We start from the raw sequence: 21,378 nt of genomic DNA on the forward strand, positions 1-21,378 counted from the left end.
TCCGCCGTGGCGGTGCCCCGCCGGCTGTGACGTCACGGCGGCGGGGCGGGGCGCGGTGGCCGTCGCGCGTGATGTAGTCCCGGCGCGCCGGGCGCGGGCAGCGGCAAGATGGCGGAGCCGGCGCCGTGTTGCGGGGAGCCGGCGCCGTGCTTGGGAGAGCCGGAGCGGCTGGAATTCCTGCGGGAGCGGCACGTGCGGTTCTTCCAGCGCTGCCTCCAGATCCTGCCCGAGCGCTACTCGTCCCTGGAGACCAGCAGGTAGCGAGCCGGGGTCCACCTAACGCTGAGGGGTGGCGGGCGGGCGGGCCGGCCTGCCTCCCGTCCGCCACGGGGTGGGCGCCGCCACGGCCTTCGGGGCCGCTCGGCCCTGCCGCCCTCGGGCTTTCTCCCACCCCCGCCGTCGGTCTGCCCCGTGGGGAGGCGGGACAGACCCCGTTGCCTTTCGCCCGGCGCCTGCTTGGGGGAGGCGGTGGCTTTTCCCTCTCCGGCGGGCGGTGCCGTTGAGGGAAAATCCCTCCTTGGAAGGAGAGCTGCCCCGGCGCCCGGGCCGTGGGCAGGGGTGCAGCACCGCACCGTGCCGGGCGGCGGAACGGCCGGGCGCCGCGATGGCCGAAATGAGAGGGCTGCCTCGAATCTGGCCGGCAGCTGGCGGCTCCCAAAAAATACGAGTTGGGTGTAGGGCTTTAGACAGTGTTCGCGCAAGCTCCCCGATATCCACGAGGCGAGACTTGTTGAGCCTTTTAATCTATTTTCAGTCCTGTGCTTCACTCTTTTAATCCACCCTGGAAGCCGATTTTAAAATAAGTGACTTAAGCCTTTTGTAGCTCGAAGTCAGCACGGAGAAGACTCTTGTTTATGTAACAGAAATAATTTAAATCTTCATTAGCTAGCGTAAAAGTTAAAATACTAGTGAAGTATGTTCTTCACTTTGGATTAGAGGGACACTTGTCCCTGTAATGGCTTCAGACTGCATTTATTTCAGATTCTTAAAGTCCTCATGTAAGGCAGTTACTTCTGAGGCACAAGACGATCAATAATTTGATTGTCAAAGCTGCACTTGATAAAAACTCAGAGACTTGTAGAGGGTTTGATCTCTTACTCAACCAATACAATCATCAGATGCTTTTTACTTTGTAATCTTCTGCAGGTCATGCGGTGAAGAATGCTTAACAGGTTTGATCAAGTCTTCCTGTTAAATCAACCTTTTATTCAGTTTAGAGTACAAACACTTTGCAAAAACGTGTAAGGCCTAGTATGTATAGCACTGAACTGTGTGTAGAATAACGTGTAATTTTATGTATTAAAAAGGAAAGTTATGAATTTTGATTTCAGAGATTTAAATAATTTATTCATTAAGAATTAGCTGATGGTTTATTGTGCTTTGTCAGTTATTTTAAATGACAGCAAGAGAAAGTCGAGGCATGCTATAGTCTTTCTAGGCATTAAAATTGCAATAACATGCACAGATGCATTAGAATCATAACGCAAAGGGCTAACCTTGGCCACACTGTCCTATGGAGAAAAGCTGAAGAAATGGGGTTTGTTCAGCATAGAGGAGGGAGGATCTGATCACGGTCTTCCATTACTGAGAAACTAGTTACAGAGAAAGATGGAGGTGCACCCTTGACAAGGGAGCAGGGTGATGGGGCAGGAGGCTATGGGAATGATGTTGCTTCAGGGAAAATTGTCTGGATGAAGGAAAAATGTTCTTCACCATTAGAGCAGTTAATCACAAGTAGGTTGCCCATTGAAGTGCTGGAGTCACCCTTGAAGACCTGGCTTGTCAGGGTCCTGGGTCATCTCACCTAAGGCCCTGTGTACCGCAGAAGGTTGGACCAGTGATTTCCAGAGGCCCTGAGCAACCTAGACATTTTTGTTCTGTGATTTACATTGCCAAGCTGTTGCAGTTTGCCATGGAGCTGAAACAGAGGCTCTAGTTTACATGGGATCTTCTGCAGTCTTACTGAATAATGCTAATAGTAATGCTAACTGTTTTGAGAACTCTTGAGAAATTAATGAGCTGTCTGAACTTAAATTTAATGTGTGGTCATAGTAGCCACAATACATTAAATAACTGGTGCCCAGTATATTGTACTTTGTACTTTATTGTATTGCACAGTATATGGCTGTGCAACACTGAAAATGCACTGTTTTCCAAAAATTGGAACTGTCAAATTGAAACTATTTCAGGATGCCTTAATTTTTGGCAGGTGAGCTCAGTCTAAACCTTCAATTAGAATAAAAATCGTGGTCATCTAATTTCATGCGTTTTTTGAAGTCATGAAGTTTTTATTCAGCCAGAGGCTTTTTCAGTTCTCTTGTACTAATTTTTAGATGAGTGTTCTGCAGATGTACTTACACATCCATTAACAAACTCTGAGTGGGGGATTGAACCATAAATGTTTCTTCCCTAGTTTGGCTTTGAGGATACAAAGTTTGGCTTTTAGACAAGTTCAAGGTCACCGAGTTCAGCAAGCCTCCTGAGCTGGTACTGCTGCAGAAAGAAATGCTGTTACCCTTTTATTCTTACCTCCCTTGTTCCTGCATTTGTGTGATTCCATGGTGAATTAAGTGGCAAAACTCAACTAAATTAAAAAGAGACTTGTAAAGAAAATAAGAATAAAAATCATTGTCAGTGGGTTGGTTTTGGTTCACGGCACTGCAGCAGAAACAACTGCATTTGTTATCACCAGGGAGGATGGTAGAGGATGAAAATTTCCATACAGTGCTAGTGCATTCTAACTTAACCTGTAGTTTGTCAGACACTAATGGAGTAGGTACAAGGATGAAGAAATTTGATTTCACATTCTTTACTCAATTTATTGGCTCAGAGCCTTCATAATTATTTTTGGCTGTAGTTATTGCATGTGGCCTCAGCAGTAGTAGTTTTTCGGTAATCTGGATCACAGTGTTTCATACATGATCAGTCAGTACTGTGAGGTTTTGCAGGAGAATGTAACTTTCCTAGTCTCTGAAGTCTTTCAGATTGTGCTACTTTGTAGCATGTGTATTCAGTTTCTCAAATCAGTCAGGTCAGAAATGCTTTCTGAATACTGCTGAGAGACTGTGTAGTCTTTGTCTATGTGTGAAGATGAAGAGCTCTGAATATGTCATCTGAAATGCCTATACTTGCTTGTCTTGGAGGGGAACTTGAGACAAATGATACCTGTTTTCTAAGCTTTCAGTAGGTCAATTAACAAATAAATTTCAGCTGTCAAGCTTTGGTGCTTGACTTCCTAAATTAATACACATGCAGTAAAGTGGTAGGAGGCATGAAGATAAGATACAGGGAAAGTGATGCCAAATTTGGGGATTGTCTTAGAAAGGGCTACCCTCTCTGGAGATTGCTGTGTATAAAGTTTTTACATTTCATGCTATGTGTCAGCTAAGGTGCTGCTAAGAGTTGTCTTTGTTAGTCTTGGAACGTGTGTCAGTTAATTTTCTGTGAGGCAGGATAGCATATGGAGTAAGGATGCAGTATCTAGGTGGCTGTATCAGGGCCTGTCACTGTCTGGTGGTGCCAGATGTTCTTTCACATCATCAACACACTGTATGGGCTGTTCCTCGGTCATGCTGATGCTAATAACACAGACAATCAGCTCTAAATAAGTAAACTGAAACTTAACTATATGTAAAAACACTTTGTGCATTAATTTATCTGATACATGTATTTTTAAGTATAGATGAGATTTCTCGTCTGTCATACATGTACAGCCTTGGGGTTTTGGACCTAGTTTGCAGCAGTTTCTAGTGCAGCAGTTGGCATGTTGTTTGTGCCTCATTGGAATTAGCTTAGCTAGGTAACATAGTGTGAAAATGTCTTTAGGTAGTTTCAGTAAAAGATTGTTGAACTTAGTGTTTGTGGAAAACCAGAAAATGTATGCAAGGTTTCAAAGAAGTAATTTACTGTAACAGAACAGTAAATTTCTTGGTTTTTTTATAAAAGGAGTGGTTTTACTTGAAATAGTGAGTTATTATCCAGTCTCAGGTTTTGGGTTACACAGATCTGATCAATGGCAAAAGTTGATATAAGCCTTAAGTGTTAATTTTGCACTTTGAAAGACTCAGAGACCACTTGGCCAAGCTGGACATTCACAAGTCCATGGGCTCTGATGGCATGCACCCGTGAGTGCTGAGAGAGCTGGTGGATGTTATTGCTAGACCATTCTCCATCGTCTTTGAAAGGTCATGGAGAACAGGAGAGGTGCCTGAGGACTGGAGGAAGGCTGACATCACTCCGATCTTCAAAAAAGGCAAGAAGGAGGACCCGGGGAACTACAAACCAGTTAGTCTTACCTCTGTCCCTGGGAAGGTAATGGAGCGACTCATTCTGGATGTCATCTCCAAACACGTTGAAGAACAGGAAGTTATTGGAAATGGTCAACATGGATTTACCAAGAGTAAATCATGCTTGACCAATCTGATAGCTTTCTATGATGTTATAACTGGTTGGCTGGATGAGGGGAAAGTCGTGGATGTCATCTACCTTGACTTTAGCAAGGCTTTTGACACTGTCTCCCATGACATCCTCATTAGGAAGCTGAGGAAGTATGGGCTAGATGAGGTGACAGTGAGGTGGATTGAGAGCTGTCTGCGGGACAGAACTCAGAGGGTTGTGATCAGCGGCACAGAGTCTAGTTGGAGGCCTGTAACCAGTGGTGTCCCCCAGGGGTCAATACTCGGTCCAATTTTGTTTAATATATTCATTAATGACCTGGATGAGGGGACAGAGTGTATCCTCAGCAAGTTTGCTGATGATACCAAACTGGGTGGGGTGGCTGGCACCCCAGAGGACCGTGCTGCCATCCAGCGTGACCTGGACAGGCTGGAGAGCTGGGCAGAGAAGAACCTAATGAGGCTCAACAAGAGCAAGTGCAAGGTCCTGCACCTGGGGAGGAAGAATGCTAGGCACCAGTATAGGTTAGGGGCGGACCTGCTGGGAAGAAGCTCAGAGGAGAAGGATCTGGGGGTTGTGGTAGACAGTAAATTATCCATGGTCCAGCAATGTGCCCTTGTTGCCAAAAAGGCCAATGGAATCCTGGGCTGCATAGGGAAGAGTGTAGCAAGTAGGTCGAGGGAGGTCATTATCCCCCTCTGTTCTGCACTGGTGAGGCCACAACTGGAATACTGTGTCCCGTTTTGGGGGGACAGGGACAGGGAACTGCTGGAGCGAGTCCAGCGAAGGGCAACTAAGATGATGAAGGGCTTGGAGCATCTCCCTTATGAGGAAAGGCTGAGAGAGCTGGAACTCTTTAGCCTGGAGAAGGCTGAGGGGAGACCTTATTATGGCGTACAAGTATCTAAAGGGTGGGTTGAAGGAGGATGGAGCCAGGCTCTTTTCAATGGTTCCAAGTAACAGGACGAGGGGTAACGGGCACAAGTTAGTACACAGGAAGTTCCGTTCAAATACATGGAAAAACTTCTTTACGGTGAGGGTGACAGAGCACTGGCACAGGCTGCTCAGGGAGGTTGTGGAGTCCCCTTCCCTGGAGATTTTCAAGACCCGCCTGGATGCAGTCCTGAGTAATGTGCTCTGGGCACTCCTGCTTTGGCAGGGGAGTTGGACTAGATGATCTCTAGGGGTCCCTTCCAACTCTGAAAATTCTGTGATTCTGTGAATTTTTTTATTCATCAGATGGTTTCATGTAGAAATACCTTTGTGTGCAACATACATTTTTGTCTCTCTATGCTCAAAAACTTTATTCGTAATAATAGTAGTAAAGAGTCATGTTTTAAAATCCAGTGATTACAGAGTAAGTTTAAACTTTCTTTTGGCCATGAATACTTGCCATAACGGAGCTGTATGCTATTCTGCTTTTGATATTTTTTTTTTTTTTTTCTGCAAAGATCTTAGAGTTGAGGAGGGAATGTTCATGTTCAATATCCAAGCAGATTATAGATTAAAACCTCTTGTTTGTAAGAGTGGTATGAAAAGCAATGCAAAAGCTGAGGGTCAAAGTAAAAGACAGCATGAAATCAAGTAACCTCATCTTAACAAGTCCAAGTTACTGAACTGAGTTGTGGCCACCGCTTGTGCTATGTAATCCTCGATTATAAGTTTTGAAGCAGAAGTTGTTGACTTACATTCTGCTTGTTAATGGCCACGTGATGACTATAGCAGCTGGTCAGCCCAGTGGTAGGAATGTCACCCTTTGAGGTTGTGCTATTTTATTGAGATCAGTGTCTGCTGCATCATCATTTGGCTACTGTGTTTTAATTAGAAGAATTCTTTTGGAGGTGTGTTTTGGGCTGACTCGCATCACCATTTTTCTTTGGTATTACTGTTTGTGGTTCTGATGCAGAATCACATGCAGAAATTAAGTGGTTGTAGAGGCTTCTGTCCTCATCTGTCTCCTCATCTTCAGAGGTGCCTACTACTGATGGCCAAGGTGGCTCAGCAGCTTGTGAGGTAACTGCAAATTATAACTTAGCCTCCTAAGGAATGCCGGCATTAACTTTTGGTTTTGCTTAGCATGCTAAACTAGTTTCTGCCTGTGCAGCAGCTCTTTCACAATCCATCATCTTAACTGGTGAAAGGAGAGCAGGAATTTCTAGAAGAAGGACAGGCAGATGTGAGTGTGGGTGGCAAAATATACATCCGGCTAATTTTAATCTGTGTCAGAACTTCCAAAGTACCATTACATTAACATGTTGTCTCGTAGCAAGCTATGTCATGTTCCTAACCCAGTGCTGTTGCTTTGGTGCTTTGTCAGAGCAAGTGATGCAGTTCTTTGAGGAGCCATGCTGTAAGCTAGGTGACTGCAATGGTTTAAGGTAAAAACAAAACCCTTGAAAAAGGTGTTAGTTAAGAGGTATGGTAGCACACGTTTATGGAAGGAAACAAGCTGTGGACAAGACACGACATTCAGCATGTTAGCTACTGCACTTCTGTATTTTATGCTTGGATTTGATGTGCTTAATTTTAGGTGTTTAATTAAGTTAGTCATCTAGGCTCCTTTATACCAAAGAACAAGAAATAAGTACCTCTAGATGGTAACTCATCCTGTGTGCGTATTTGTGCATCGATTGGTTACAAAGGAAGCCTTGCTGTTTGACGCTTAACTTCCAAGCATCTGAAATTGAGTTTGGGACACAATGAGAGACAGAGACAGCTTACTGCAGTTCAGGGTTACTTTGCACTTACTGCGTATTTAGGGGATTGCTCATTTAAGAATTCATCGCAGAGAACTAGTGCTCCATATGTTAATAACCTAGTTTACTTTGTAGTGGTTTTCTTTCAGGTAAGCAGGCCCTTAGTTTAACATCTGAATTGGCATAACATTACTATATAAAAGAAAGGGTCACTTGTATGAAAAGCCTTGTTGAGACAGAGAAATGTTTACAGTACAAAGAACATAATTTTGTCCAGTAGATAAATTTCATATTTTCTGAGGTAGGCTCTGTGTTGCACCACTGTTAAAGGCTGCGAATTCATAGATATTTCTGTTTCTACAACCGTTTGTTAATTTCCCCATGATATTTTTGGTGGGAAGTGTAAGTCTTATCTTTTTCTTTTAGGTTGACAATTGCGTTTTTCGCACTCTCTGGTCTGGATATGTTGGATTCCTTAGATGTGGTGAACAAAGATGATATAATAGAATGGATTTATTCCCTGCAGGTCCTTCCCACAGAAGAGAGTGAGTGAGTTTTTAGTTTTTTTATTGATATTAACATCTTTATTTTTCCTTTTCACCTGGGGAATAGCGGATGGCTCTTAGTTCTTATAAAATACAAGGCTGACCTTTCTGAAGTGCTGTCCTGATAATTTCAGATAGCAATGTCTAGCAAATCCTAGAAATGGATCCCTCTAAAGTAATAAAGCCAGAAAAAGTGATTGGTCTGGGTTTTTTTATGTATACAAGGTGAAGCTGTGAAATTAATTTGAAGGTAAGACAGTATAGAATAGTAATGAAGTTGTACCTTTAAGCATCTCAGAGGGATGTTGCATCTAGTTCTAAAAGAAATGCATACGTTATATGTATTACAAGTCTAGTAGTGATTATTATTGACTTCCACTAACTGTAGCTATGTCAGGAGCTCTGAGAACAGGTGTGGTTATTTGGAACAGCTTTTGGAAAATAGGAGGTGTAAGGTTAAGAAGCAAAAGGGATAAACACAGTTCCTGCTTTAAAATGAAAAATCTGTTCCTTTAGATCTGTGAATGTTAAATTTGCCTAAGGTTTTTAAAGGGGTAACGCTGTTGCTGTATCCCAGCTGTCCTCAGGTTGCAAGGTGCGTAGCAGATCCAAGCTGAGGAGGGAGCACACAGGAAGCATCCCTTTCCTGCTGACTTGACAGGCATCATGGAGGTGATGTTTCTGTGTGCTAGGTGGTATTGCCATTTCTTTCTGGGGCAGCGCAGGTGAATGGCTAATAGCAGCAGAGGGGGTGCAAGTGAGGGAGGTGTGGGTGAGGCACTCCTGTTTTATGAAAGGAGGTGCTGGCATTTTAAGTCCTGGTGTGGGATTAGCTCCAGGCTGGTCTCTAGAGTAGACAAAATTCCAGGTGCCTGTCTGTAAAATCATGAACATGTACTTTGTATGTTGGATAGCTGTAGAAAGAAAATTGTGCATTTCCTTATAATATATAGTCTAGTTATATACTACAAATTAGGTCTCTTCCCTAAATGGAGTTTTATGAAGTAAGCATCTGAAAGTCAAGATTGCTGATGCTTGATTTTTACAGTAATAAAAAGATCCCTTTTATTTTTCTGGCAACTTACAGGCCATCAGGTCCATGCTAGGCATTAGCTCTAATAGATTTGGGTTTTTCTTGTGTTGTATTCCAGAACTGATTATAGTAGAAGGGGATTGAATAACACAATGTTTTTAATCACAAGAAGGTTCCTGTCCCTTAACATTAAAAAAAATTTACAGGGTTTACATGCTTTGTTTTTGAGAGTTACTCCATTTCTGATCTTCATCCTAGTCTTCAGGAGTGTATTCTGAAAGAAAAGTGAAGTTCACAAGAAGAGAGATTAGAATAGGCATTTTTTGTTTGTCTTTGATAGTATGTAGTAGTACTCAGGTTTTTTTTTCTACCTAGCCAATATTTGGAATAGTCCTATTGTCAAGAGCATCCTAGGGAGGGCAGTATAAATCTCAGCATGCAGATACAGAGGCTAACAGAGCTGAGATGTGCTCCTTTTTCTAGCCATCATCCGATCATAAGATTACAGGACAGCAGTTTTGTGTAGGACACTTTTGACAATGTATTCTGTGCTTTTAAATAATAAATCTCTGCTTTTTACCAGAAAAACAAACTTCCCTCCAATCCTGTGGTTTTGTATCACATTGTAAGAACTCTGTTCTTCTTAAGCTCTCTTGCTTTTGGTAATAACACTACTCATCTGATCACTTAACCCCCAAAACGTCAGAATTGTTTTTATTCCATTTTTACTTCATCTAATGGACAACAAATCATACAAAATGTAAATGATACCAAGAGCAGCAAGTTGGATATTGGATGGCAGAATGTTCAGAAGGGAATGTATATCCTCCTGTAATGTCTACTTGCAATAAAATGTATTGGCTTTCTATTGGGTTTTGTTTTGTTGCTTTGTTTGTTTGTTTTTTTAATCCTGGGTGTGTGCAATATTTGTTAATTGGCAGCCTCCCAGCAGTAGACCTCTGACTCCCTCTTTTGGCCTGTTTGGAAAAGTAGCATCTTTGCTCTGCCTTTAAAGAAGTATTCTGTTGCAGCTTCTTTGATATGCCTGCTGATAAATCCCTCTTTCCAGGGAAAACTGATTTTCAAATATAAATAGTATAACACTGTTTTATTATGTAGTGTCTGGAATGATGAAATCCAATAATCTTGCCTTAAGTAACTGTATTGTACTTGATATGTCTTCATTACTTTTGGCTCTGGGACTGAAAACCTGTTTAAAACGTATGTTTTAAATTGGAATATATTGTTACGGAATCTTGGTTCTTTGTTTTTGATCACATCATTGGTTGAATCCCTAAGATAAGCAAAAAGAGAATTCCTGTCATTCTTATCAGAAAAATAAATTTCTCTGCATTCATGTTTGTCCTTCCAGAGCCTTCATATCCATAGCATTTTGGCTGATTTTTAGATAAAGTAGTTTAAGATGGCAAATACAAATTATTTGGAGAACTACTACCTTACAGTCATTTTTCCAATGGATGGGAGACAGAACAGTTGATTGTCTGCAAACTCAATATGTGTTTATCAGTAACTGTTATAGTAGGTGTACTGACTGGGATAGAATTCGCATTTTCCATAGTAGCCCATATGCTGCTGTATTTTGGATTTATGACTAAAACAATGTTGGTAAGACACCAGTGTTTTAGCTATTGCTGAGCAGTGCCTGTGCAGCATAAAGGCTGTCTCTTTCTCCCCCTCTGCATCCCTTCTTCCCCAGAAGATACAGCCAGGGGACACAGCCAGAACAGCTGACCCTGACTGACCCAAGGGATACTCCATACCGTCTGACACCATGTTCAGCAGTAAAAGCTTGAGGAAAGTAGAAAAAAGGGGGTGATGTTTGTGGTTGTGGCATTTGTCTTCCTGAGTAACCCTTAAGCGTGCTGAGGCTCTGCTTACTGGGAAGTGGCTAAACACCTACCTGGCCGATGGGAAGTCGTGAATGAATTCCTCCTTTGCTTTGCTTGTGCCTGCAGCTTTTGCTTCACCTATCAAACTGTCTCTGTCTCAATCTGTGAGTCTTCTCTCCTTCGCTCTGTTTTCTCACCCTCCCATGGGAGGGGGAAGTGAGTAGGTGGCTGTGTGGGTGCCTAGCTGCTGGCTCAGCCCACCACAGAGCATCACAGAAGGTGGTAGAAAATTCCGAATTTGGTGGTTTAGAATACTTCTTAGAGTATCACAACAAACTGTGATAGTTTAGGTAACATGATTGTATTTACTGGTATGTGGTATGTCTGATGGCTCATGAAAGCTTCAATTCAGAGGTTTGTAGCAAATACATACTCTGTAAGCCTAATTGAAATGCACTAAAGGTACCTAAAGATTAAGGTTTGTCAGTATAGACTGTATTCTTCTGTGGGTTTTCTTGCAGGTCACACTTAAAAACAGTTCAGCACTTTTGAAAGATGGTAAATCCAGAGCTCTGTAGTGAATGTAATTACAGACAGACAGTGGAGGGCTTTGAGCAGCCTGGTCTAGTGGGAGGTGTCACTGCCTATGGCAGGGGGGTCAGAACTCGATGATCTTCAATGTCCCTTCCAACCTAAACCATTTTATGATTCTATAATATTCACCCACCATCCTGCCCCATAGCAACACTGGCACTTGTTTGACCCTGCTTGAGAGCTGGTTTAGCTTGTTGAAGAAGCAGAAAAGCATGCATTTATTTATCTAAAGCATGTACCTATTTATCTAAGGTTAGCTTTGTGTTGTGTTGGCAAACTGTTGGCTGGGAGTGCTAGTGTCAGCCTAGTAAGGCAGAGGAAAGAAGACTGTACTTTTGGACAGCTAGATGCATTGTTGTACTAAGAAATGGCACCAAAAGGAGAGCTGAGACGTATTTCATTTGAGTCTGAACCCCAAGGACCCATGCATAGCATTACACTACATCAGGGACCTAAAACTTTCTTCTGTCGAAGTCTAAATTTAAATTTGTAATAATGCTTCTTTCTTCTTTATTTGTATGTCAGTACTAAAAAAATGGATAAAATGTCATTGACTGTTTTTGAGATCATTGTTACGTGTGAACTTTCTGATCATTAGGTCCTTGAGCAGAAATATTAATTTTCCTCCAACATAACCATCTTTAATGGCTACATTTGAAGTATTTCTCTGGATGTGTAAAGAACTTCCATTTTAGAGAATGCAACTTTGCATTTTATGACATATCCTAGTGCTTGGATTTATAAGAATAATTTTTAGGTCTAGTTAGTAAGAATTCCGTATGCTTACTTTTATCTACATCTACTGACCGTGTCAGCCTATATTAAAGCTGTGATTTTTTTTTTTTTCTAATATTAAGAATTTAATGATGTATGTAAGCTTGCTTCTGTACTTGGCAAAATCAGAAAAGCCTTGGAACTAGAGGAATGCCTACGTTAGGTAACCTGAATGGGAAGAAATGCTGGTAAAAAGTTATCAATCTTCCCATGCAAGACAAATCATAAAAGATAAATAACAAAAGTGTCCTGGATGAAACAGAGAGCTCCCCAGATAAGCCATCTGTGGTCATCACTTGGAGCTCTGTTACACATCTTAAGGACTTTCTGGGCTAAGTGATGAAGTTTTCTTCACGGGAAAGTTTCAGCTTCTGATTTGAGCATGGAGTCTTTTGGTTTGGGAAAAAAGTTAATTTTCTTTAGTTCTGTTGTCAAATGCGAAAAGCTTTTCCAGGTGTGTTTCATTCAGCTTGCAATAGTCATGCAGCGATTGCTAAAACATTTAGTACTTTTTGCTTTGTCTTAAGCTCTTTCAGAAAGTAGTTAAATATGCTGAACTCTCGAAGTGAACACTAGGTGGCACCATTTTATAACTGCAGTTACACTTGATGCTTCAGGAGGCTGTGCTGGAGCTGAACTGGTTACCCCAGCAGTTTTTTACAAGAAGCATAAACTATGATCGTATCCTTTTAATTAGTGTATGTTTAATTTCTAATTCTATCGCTCATTCTGACAGGCTGCTTATGGTTCAGGAAAGCATACAAGAGTTTGATTAACAGTACTAAGCTATTACATAAGATAAGAGGTACAAGTACTTTGCAATAAAATAGTAAAACCGACTTCACAGAAGGTGAGGTGATGTGCATAAACTGAAAGATAGTGTTTTTTCCGTAATTTCCCTTTGGTTCCCATTTGGTTTTGAACTTGCATGTTCACAGGAAGCTTAAAAAAAATTGAGACATGACATCAATGGGCCAGAGTAGTCTGGTTAGAAATGAGCTGGTTTCACGTCCTGTTTTAACACTTCCTTTATCAGCTCAGTGTTCTATTTTTTAATTCAAGAATTCTAACTGGAAATTTAGCAATTCACTTGTAATGCTGAAGGTCTAGGAATCATCTGTTGCATGTACATTAATTGACAACATGTTTTTATTTGGAGAAGGGGATAAAATTCCCTTTAAAGATTATGCAGTACTAAGGGCATTGAAGAGCCATGCTATACTTGTTTCTCATAGGAGCCAGTGTGTGAATTATAGGATGAGAGATCAGAAGTCGCTGACATAAAGACTCAAAATACACTTTTAAATCAATGATAGCAATACATTTAAAAATCCACTAGTTTACAATTACCAATGCTGGTTTTAACTTGGTAGCAGTTTAGTAATACAAGAAAAGTTTTAAAATATTACATGAAATTGAACTGCTGAAGGGAATAATAGATCCTGATTTCATGCATGTACTTTATTTTTAATCTCTTTTTCATAGTAGCTGTCAAGTCAGAACACAAAGTGACCCACTAACAGCACACTGCATGCAGGATTCATACTGCCATTTCTACCTGGATAATGAATTATAAGCTACAGCCTAAAAGGCCAGTGATAGGGATCAGTCTTTTCGGGATGAATCCTTCCATCTAACAAGTAGCAGCTGAGTTCTGTTTGACTGCAGAGCTGTCCTAATTGTAGTACTTTCATTCTTTCATTTGCAGCAGGCCAGAACAGCTGTGTGCTAGTAGGCTAGCAACTGTTTTCTGGATGAAGGTTTCCATATTAGTGCTGTTTCAAAGTTAATTTTGTAGTTTACTTAGGCACTTAAGACACAAGTTCATTTTTTACTGAAAGTGTGCCAAGTGAATGGTAATTTTCCGCAGTGTCACCTAGGAAATCTGATCTTTTAAGTAGGAATTCTGTTTCTACTCTTACTATTTCATCCACATTGTGTCATTTTTCAAATTGTGATGCTTTTTGTTTGGTGTCCTTCGGGACCTTAGATTAGTCCTTAAGGCTTACATTTATTGTGCTTTCCAGAACCTGTTGCAATATGAAATACAAGTTGTTGACTCCAGGAGTTAACAGGCAAGTGTTCTCTGCTGAGAAGATTTAGATTATAACAAAACAAAATAAAATAAAACAAAACAAAATAAAAGTTACGCATTTTTTTTGTCTACAAATACAGATAAGTCTTTCTGTTCTCTCTTAGTGGGTATGGCTGCAGCATACAAGTTTTTAGTGCAGGCTGAAATGACCTTCATTACACCTGTAGAATCATTAAAATGTACTTTTGATTGAAAGGTGGAGAGAGCGGAGAACTGAGGTGTTTTTTTATTCTGTTAAATAATAGTTCATTCCATGTAAATTAGATCCAAAATCTTGCCTGGTAGAGAAACTTGCATACTTCAGCCACATTGAAGTACTTAGAGTGCTAAAATCTTCTAGTTTAAATGTTGCATACATGCAGAATGTATTTAAAATTAGAAGGTAATGTGCTGATAAATGATACCAGAACTGGTAGACCACTTTGCATAGTGATCTTTTTTTAGGACTTTAAGCTTTATAGCTATTCTTGTTTGGTTAGTCTGGTACAATTTTCCCTAATCTTCATGAGGATTTTTAGATTAAAGGCTGAAGAGCTAAAAAAAAAAAAATGGGGAGGGGGGTGTTAGATTTTAGGAACACCTAACTGCAGTTCAACTACAGAAGTCATTAGGCTTTTCAGAGGCTGAGGAGTGAAGTAATTTGAGTTTTTGCCATGCAGAAGCAGATTTAAGCCCTGCAAACTTGTACTTAGCTCTAGGCAGTGTGCGATGCACACTTCTGTATATTGCATGCTCAGGTGCTCTGTCATGTTTAAAAGAAATTATACTGAATTGCTAACAGAAATGTTTGATAGCTACAATGTTCTTGTACTTGTGTTTTGGGTGAGGGAAGAATGGTTCCAATTAAAAATTTGCCTTTCACATTGTTTTAAGTATTTCACTCTGACAGTATTGAGTTAGATCAGTTCTAACTTAAAACTGCAAACAGTTTGTTTGTCCTTGTACATGTTGCAAAGTATCTTAAAACAATTCTGCTTGGGAACAGATGGTATTACCAGGCAGGAATCCAGAGAGGAAAAAAAAAATAATCTGTTAACTCTGGGCACTTTCCCAGGGGAGCAATCTTTTGTTGTGGTTTTCTTTTTTTTTTTCTTGTGAGCATGGATTACAATTCTGTGCTAACATGAACACTGTATTTCCACCAAATCAAAAAAGTCTGTTGCTTTGTCATTATAGCAGGATCAAATTTGCTTATGGTTTTTCTTAGGTGTTTTTTTTTTATTGACCAGAGTGGTGATAAACTGAGGTTGGGAACACACTGAAAGACACATGCAAACTCTAGTAACACTGTGAATAGTGTTGAACTAACAGGTCTTGATCTGGACTAGAGAATTATGATTTAGAATGAATGTTTCAGCAAAGCAAGTTAGTAGAGTCTTTATTTTTTTGTCTTTCCAGGATCAAATTTGAACCGCTGTGGCTTCAGAGGCTCTTCATATTTAGGGATGCCATTCAATCCCTCCAAGGTCAGTTAAGTGTGTGTGTGTGTGAAATATTTCCAATTAGGTAATAAATGATCTTGTGTCTTTCGCATAATATTAACTGCATAATAACAAGGTATCTGAAAAGCTGGATTTTTGCACCGTTAATACAATGAATTGTTTACAGAACTTTTAAGAAACATGCATAAGGAGCATACTAAAATTGTACTCCATTAGTTTCCAGGACAGTGAAGAAATTGACATAGAAATTGTCTTGTTTCACTGCACTCTACCATTTCTCTGATCTGTTACTGAAGTAGGGAAACTTCTGTAACTCAAGAACTTATCACCTGGTAGAGGAGGGCAGAATAGCTCTGTATAAAGTGGTGCAGCGCATGCTGTTCTTCAGTATTCTTCCTGTGATAAAAACATGCATTTTTGATTGCATGTGGTATCCATTCAAACATAGGCAACTGTCTGCTCATCCCTGTTTGTCATGACCATAACAGAGGATGCTTTGAAGCCCATGGAACTGAGGGTTAAAAGAGTTAAATCTGTATACAAAAAGAAAGTGCCCTTAGTACAAGTGAGAAATAAGGTTAGCAGGGGCTGCTAAAGGTGCTACAGAAGGTCTGATACAGTTGGAAGAGGGAAGTAGAGGCCAGTGTGCAGGAAGGACTCTGAAAGAGGTACAGTAGCTCTATCCCGAGAATGAGGAGTCAAATCTCACTAAAAAGTGGATGAAAAATCTGAAAGAGCACTAAATTATCACCAAGTATTTGATTTGACAGATAGCAAGATTTTAAATATGAATGAATGAATGAATGAATCTTGGGATCTGAAACTGAAAGCAAGGATGAACATCTGATACACTAATGACTATAGTTGAGTGTAAAAATGCTTGAACTAATGTGAGTATGAAGGTAGTACAGCAGCCTGTCTTGGTTTTATTTTTCATTTACTCTTAATAGTATAACTTTATGCTTCTGAATAATTTCTGGGAGTGTTAATCTACATTGGAGTAATAACTGCATATGCTTCTCTGCATAGCAAGTCAATGAAGTACTCGTAGCAGTAATATTCAGACATTGCACTTTCTAACACAGGAAAAATAATTGTGAAGAGGGGTTTTTTACATGTCTACACTAGTGTTGTGGTTTAAGCCAAATCAGCTACTGGGGACATGGGGCACCCCAGATGGGACCAACAGATGCCCCTCCCCACCTCTGTTCAAAGAGAGAGACAGAGGAGGGAAAAAGAGACTTATGAGTTTAGAAGGAACTTAACTAATGAAAATATTAATGATAAAACAAAAAGAAAATAATGAAATATAAACAAAACCCTATCAAGCTCCCAGGATGGCGATCACATCACTGGCTGGCACTGGGGAAGTCCCAGAATGGAGTCAGTGATGGACAAGAGCTGGATTCTGGATCTGGATTTAGGATCGGGATCAAAGGCAGGCAAACTGACAGAGTCCTCCTTGGATGCCGGCCGTTGAAGAAAGAGGGCTGACCCTTTGATCCCTCTGCATTTCTACTGAGTATGAGGCAGATGGGATGGAATACCCTGTGGGTCAGTTTTGGGTCACCTGTCCTGTCCGCTCCTCCCTCCAGGTGCGACCCCTCTATGCTTTTCCTCTTCTCACCCTCCAACGGGGCAAATAACCACGTTATCTGCCCTTGGGTGTTACAGCACTAAGTCTAAGCAAGAGCCTCTCTGCATACCATGCCTGGGCATCAACTATCAACATAGGTCTTATCACTCTGAGAGCGAACATTGTCTGCACAATACGCTGTTAATTTCAGTAGTTAGGAGAGGCTCAGCTAAGAAGTAAAGTTACTGAGCATAATTGGTCCTCTTTTACCTCAAACCAGGACAACTGGGTGCTACAGCAGCACGTGGCAGGCAAAGTAGTTTGTCTCTTGGTTTGCTTTGGTATTTATCCTGTTTTACACTACAGATGGTGTCTGCAGTGAGCTCAGACTGAAGTAGCAAGATGAATTCATCATCTGTTTTAGTTTTAATTAACCTCAGTGGCAATCCAACCACCTGCTAAGCTTGAAGGAGAAAAGGAAAACTCCTGCTTAAAACCTAAAACAATCTGGGATCTGTAGTGGTGACTTGCTGGGATACTTTGTTAAAAATGAAGTTTAAAGACAAAATGGTAGACAATAACTTCAGTATCATTGTGTAAGAAAAAAACTGGTTTTACTCAGAAGGAAGATGATTGTTAACAGTCACCTTAGGAAGTTGAGATTGTCATGCTGTTATTGTGGCATAACAGCATTATAAAATGAATAAAGACATAATTTTACCAAACTGAGATAATAAAAATGTAGTAGTTATGTTTCCTCAAAGGTTTGGGTCAGTGCCATGTGGTGTAGTACATTAAATCAGTGCATGCTTTTGGGAATCTTTTTCAAATCCTCCCCAGTGTACAAAGCTTGAAGAGTGAGTTCTGGATATAGTTCTGAGATCATGTAAAGGCCCCTGAAGACAAAAAGTCTGTAAGACAGGCAAAGCATCATTATCCTTTCCCAGCACTTTCTGGTGTTTCAATTTAACTCTCAACTTCCAATAGTACATGCTTCATACTTAAATATTCTCTTTTCAGGAAATGTGTTGCAGCCCATCGGTGTCTCATGATGTGTTAGCCAGTCTGCAGAAGGGACAAAGAGGTGGAATCATGTAACCTGTGGAAATTAATTAGAAGGTCATTGTCTCTAGAAAACTGTTTGCAGATGGATATGATTTATATTCAAGCATTGCAATACATTTTTAATTGCAACTGCATTAGAGGGATCAGACCTGCTTGATTTATTGGCATACAAAGGTTTTAAGTATTTCCACCACTGCCCTAAAACATTCTGCAGTAACTCAGATAAAGAAAGAGTTGGAAATCCACTGTGATGACTTTGAATTACGGTTAAGGTCTTGTAATTTTTGTTTATTCACCATTTAAATTGTTCTATTAAATCTGTCTTGAAAAACAATTTTTGAAAAAGCCTGTAGGCGTTTTGGATTTGCATTGAGAGTTACTATTTTTTACATGCCACTACAGTGATTTCATTCTTGAATTCTGAGAAAGTGCCATACTGGAGGTAGGCAAATCTCTTCTGTCACCAGGCTCCCTTCAAAGGAATAGAAAAAAGCAAAAGATATGTTAGAATTTCCAACTTTACTAAATGCTACCAGGATAGTTATTTTGGTTTGGGGTATGGTGTTTTTAGCTGTTACCCTTTCGGTATAAGAAGGTAGTATCTACACAGCTCTTGAGACTGTAGCAAAAGTGAAGCAAAACTATATCCACTTCAACAACTTGCCGCTCACAGCCTTAACAAGCCTTAGCCTTAATTGTAAATGAAGGCTAATAGTGCTACTTCTATCAGTGCATTTAAGCATGAATCATTTAAAATTAGATAACAATTATTTTTTTTTAAATGGCTCCAGGTTCTGTGGTTTCTCTGATTTGCTGTTACTGGAGTTTAAACTAGCTCTTTACTTAAGGGGTAAACAGTCTCCTTAAAGTTTCAGATGGGCCTAGCTCTTTTCAATCTCTTTCAAGTATTATGAGTCAGTTTTAGGGGCTAGATTGAAAGCCAGTGTCTGGAACTTTTATGTAAGATTGAGGTAAAGAACATATGACTTCTTGGAGGGGAAAAAAAGATCTGTTTTGTGTTTCTGAAAAAACATTGTATTTTCTCAAGGCTGAAACAATCCATGTTTGTAACATGATGCCAGATGTGAGAAGAAAGGATTTTTTGGAAGTGTAGGAGTATGTTTAATAGCATTCTTTATACCTTGCTTTTTTAGCAGAGAGAGTCTCTTAGCCCTTTCTGCAGTGGTCAGCAGGAGTTGTTGGTAATCATGAGTTATGTTTAAATAGCTATTCTGGATAATGTGGTAGGGAACGTTATCATGTCACTGAACCAGATTTAAGTGGTAGAATGCTTCCCCTCACCTTGCCTCTTCAAGTACTAATTTTTTTAACGAAGGCTCAGATTATGGAAACTACAATGGTAATGTAACACCCATAGAGCAGAACTCTTTTACTCCATTGCTGAGAGCCAAGTTAATGTTTCCTCTGTGACCTACAAACTGGAATTATCACAAAAGGTGAAGTGTGTAGAGAGAACAGCACCTATTATATCCCCATTGTTGTCTTCTCAGTATGACTGCACCAGTGTATTAGTTCAATTAGTTCAGATCAGTAGAGAGCAGTTCAAGAGCAGTTTAATGTGCTTGCTTCAAAAGAGCAAGATTCACAAACTGGGCTCCTTTTGAATGAAACTGAACCAGAAATTACACTCCAAATGAACATCTCTATTAGTGGGACATTAGTCCAAGGATCCAGGACTACAGCTAGCACAAATTGTGAAATGCACATGGTGTGGGCACCAATACTATAGCACCTACTATTCTGCCCTTCGGACCCACTCCTGCTGCATTACTCCTTCACGTAGACATAACCTTGCTGGATTGTGTTTCTTCTGGTTGTTTAGTCTAAGTATTTAACAACTCATCCAAAGCTTAACAGCTTTCTTGTTGCTAGTTTCTTGAGATGTAACCAATGCCATTCTTAAAATAACTTCATTCTTTTTACCTTTGTGTCCTTCGCCCATGAAGCTCACAGTTTGAGTTGGTGGCAGGAGTGTTTATTTTGTGCTAAGACTGGCAGTTTGCTTAGTTCATGCTGTTGCTTTAGTCTACAGTGTCTATGAGGCAGAAATAGTTTTATTTCACTAAAAGTGGGCTTTGTTCACAATACAGAACTTAAAAAGGAACTTCTTTTTACCGAGCTTGAAGGCCAGTTAAAAATCAGCTGCTTTGAGTACGATGTCTTTGATAAATTTGGGACAGACTATTACACAATGCCTGAATTACTTTGTCCTTCATAGCAGGGGCAGTCTAGCAACACTTCTTTCCAGCCATGCAAATTCTAGAGGTGTTAGCAGTTATCTCATGAAACCTTTGAGACTTTTGCATTTGGAGAAGCCATTTCAACCCTACTTGGTCACAGCAAATTATCACAGGGCCAGTTTCTACAAATCTCATGAATTCTCAATTTTATGCATAAAAGTATTGTTTTCTTGGGGCTGGTGTTTTGGTGTTGGTTTGTGGTTTTTTTTTTTTTTTGACTGAAGTGTCTGATTGTTGTCCCTTCAAAGGCATCCTGTTATTTGAGGTCAGGTGTTTTGTTGTATTAGTGTGTGTAGTATTATAAGTACTGTCACAACAAGCTTCAAATAATTACATGGACCCTAGAAGATAAAGTGAATTCCAGTACACTTAAAATTTAAACATTTATTATTAGCATACAGAATATATTATTCTTGTAGTATTCTTCTGGTAAATATATGTTTTATTTTTTTTAAACCACACGGTGAACAAAGATCTGTTACTCTCTGAAAAGCTTCCAAAATCCTATGGTAATTATGCATACAAAACATCATGTTGGCCTTTCAGTATGCCTTGTAGTAATTCCTGTATGATCTCATATTTGATTCTGATCCTTCTGTGTTTAATTTAATTTTACTGAAATATTGGCCACATTTGTTGTTACTGTTGGTCCTAAACCAAACATTCTGAAGCCATTGGCTGCATACCAGGATGTTGGACCCTCTGTCACTTCCAATGGCTTTTTTAGTAATTGCATATGGGGATATCTAGCAGTGTACCAACTTATCACATAAAGAATTTAATACTTGCCATGTGATAATCCTGTTATAAGAGAAAACTATTAGTATAAAGGTAGTTGTGTGAACTACAGGCAGGTGTTCTTGAATGCTGAGACCATCTCCCTGATTCTCCACATCAGGATGTTTGAAAATCATGTATTCTGACAGTCTTTTCTGCATTACTTGTACCTAAATATTTGTTTGATGTTCAAGCACAGAAGCAGATGGCAGTATTAATTGAGCTGTGAATGTCATAGTTGTATGTACAGGCAGCACACACTACTGTTTGCTTTA

At 40.1% G+C, this 21,378-nt stretch overlaps 1 protein-coding gene across 1 annotated transcript in view; it reads left to right on the forward strand.

The window, feature by feature from the left end:
- Positions 1–108: 108 nt before the first annotated feature.
- PGGT1B (protein geranylgeranyltransferase type I subunit beta) overlaps positions 109–21,378 on the forward strand; it is a gene marked incomplete at its 5' end in the record, with an annotated part of 42,437 nt that continues 21,167 nt past the window's right edge. Inside the window, 3 exon segments of the mRNA XM_082497342.1 lie at positions 109–257; positions 7,518–7,636; positions 15,381–15,448. Coding sequence (XP_082353468.1) covers positions 109–257; positions 7,518–7,636; positions 15,381–15,448 — 336 coding nt within the window.

This window comes from Vanellus vanellus, assembly GCF_965231255.1.
Source record: "Vanellus vanellus genome assembly, chromosome: Z".
Taxonomy (NCBI): Eukaryota; Metazoa; Chordata; class Aves; order Charadriiformes; family Charadriidae; genus Vanellus; species Vanellus vanellus.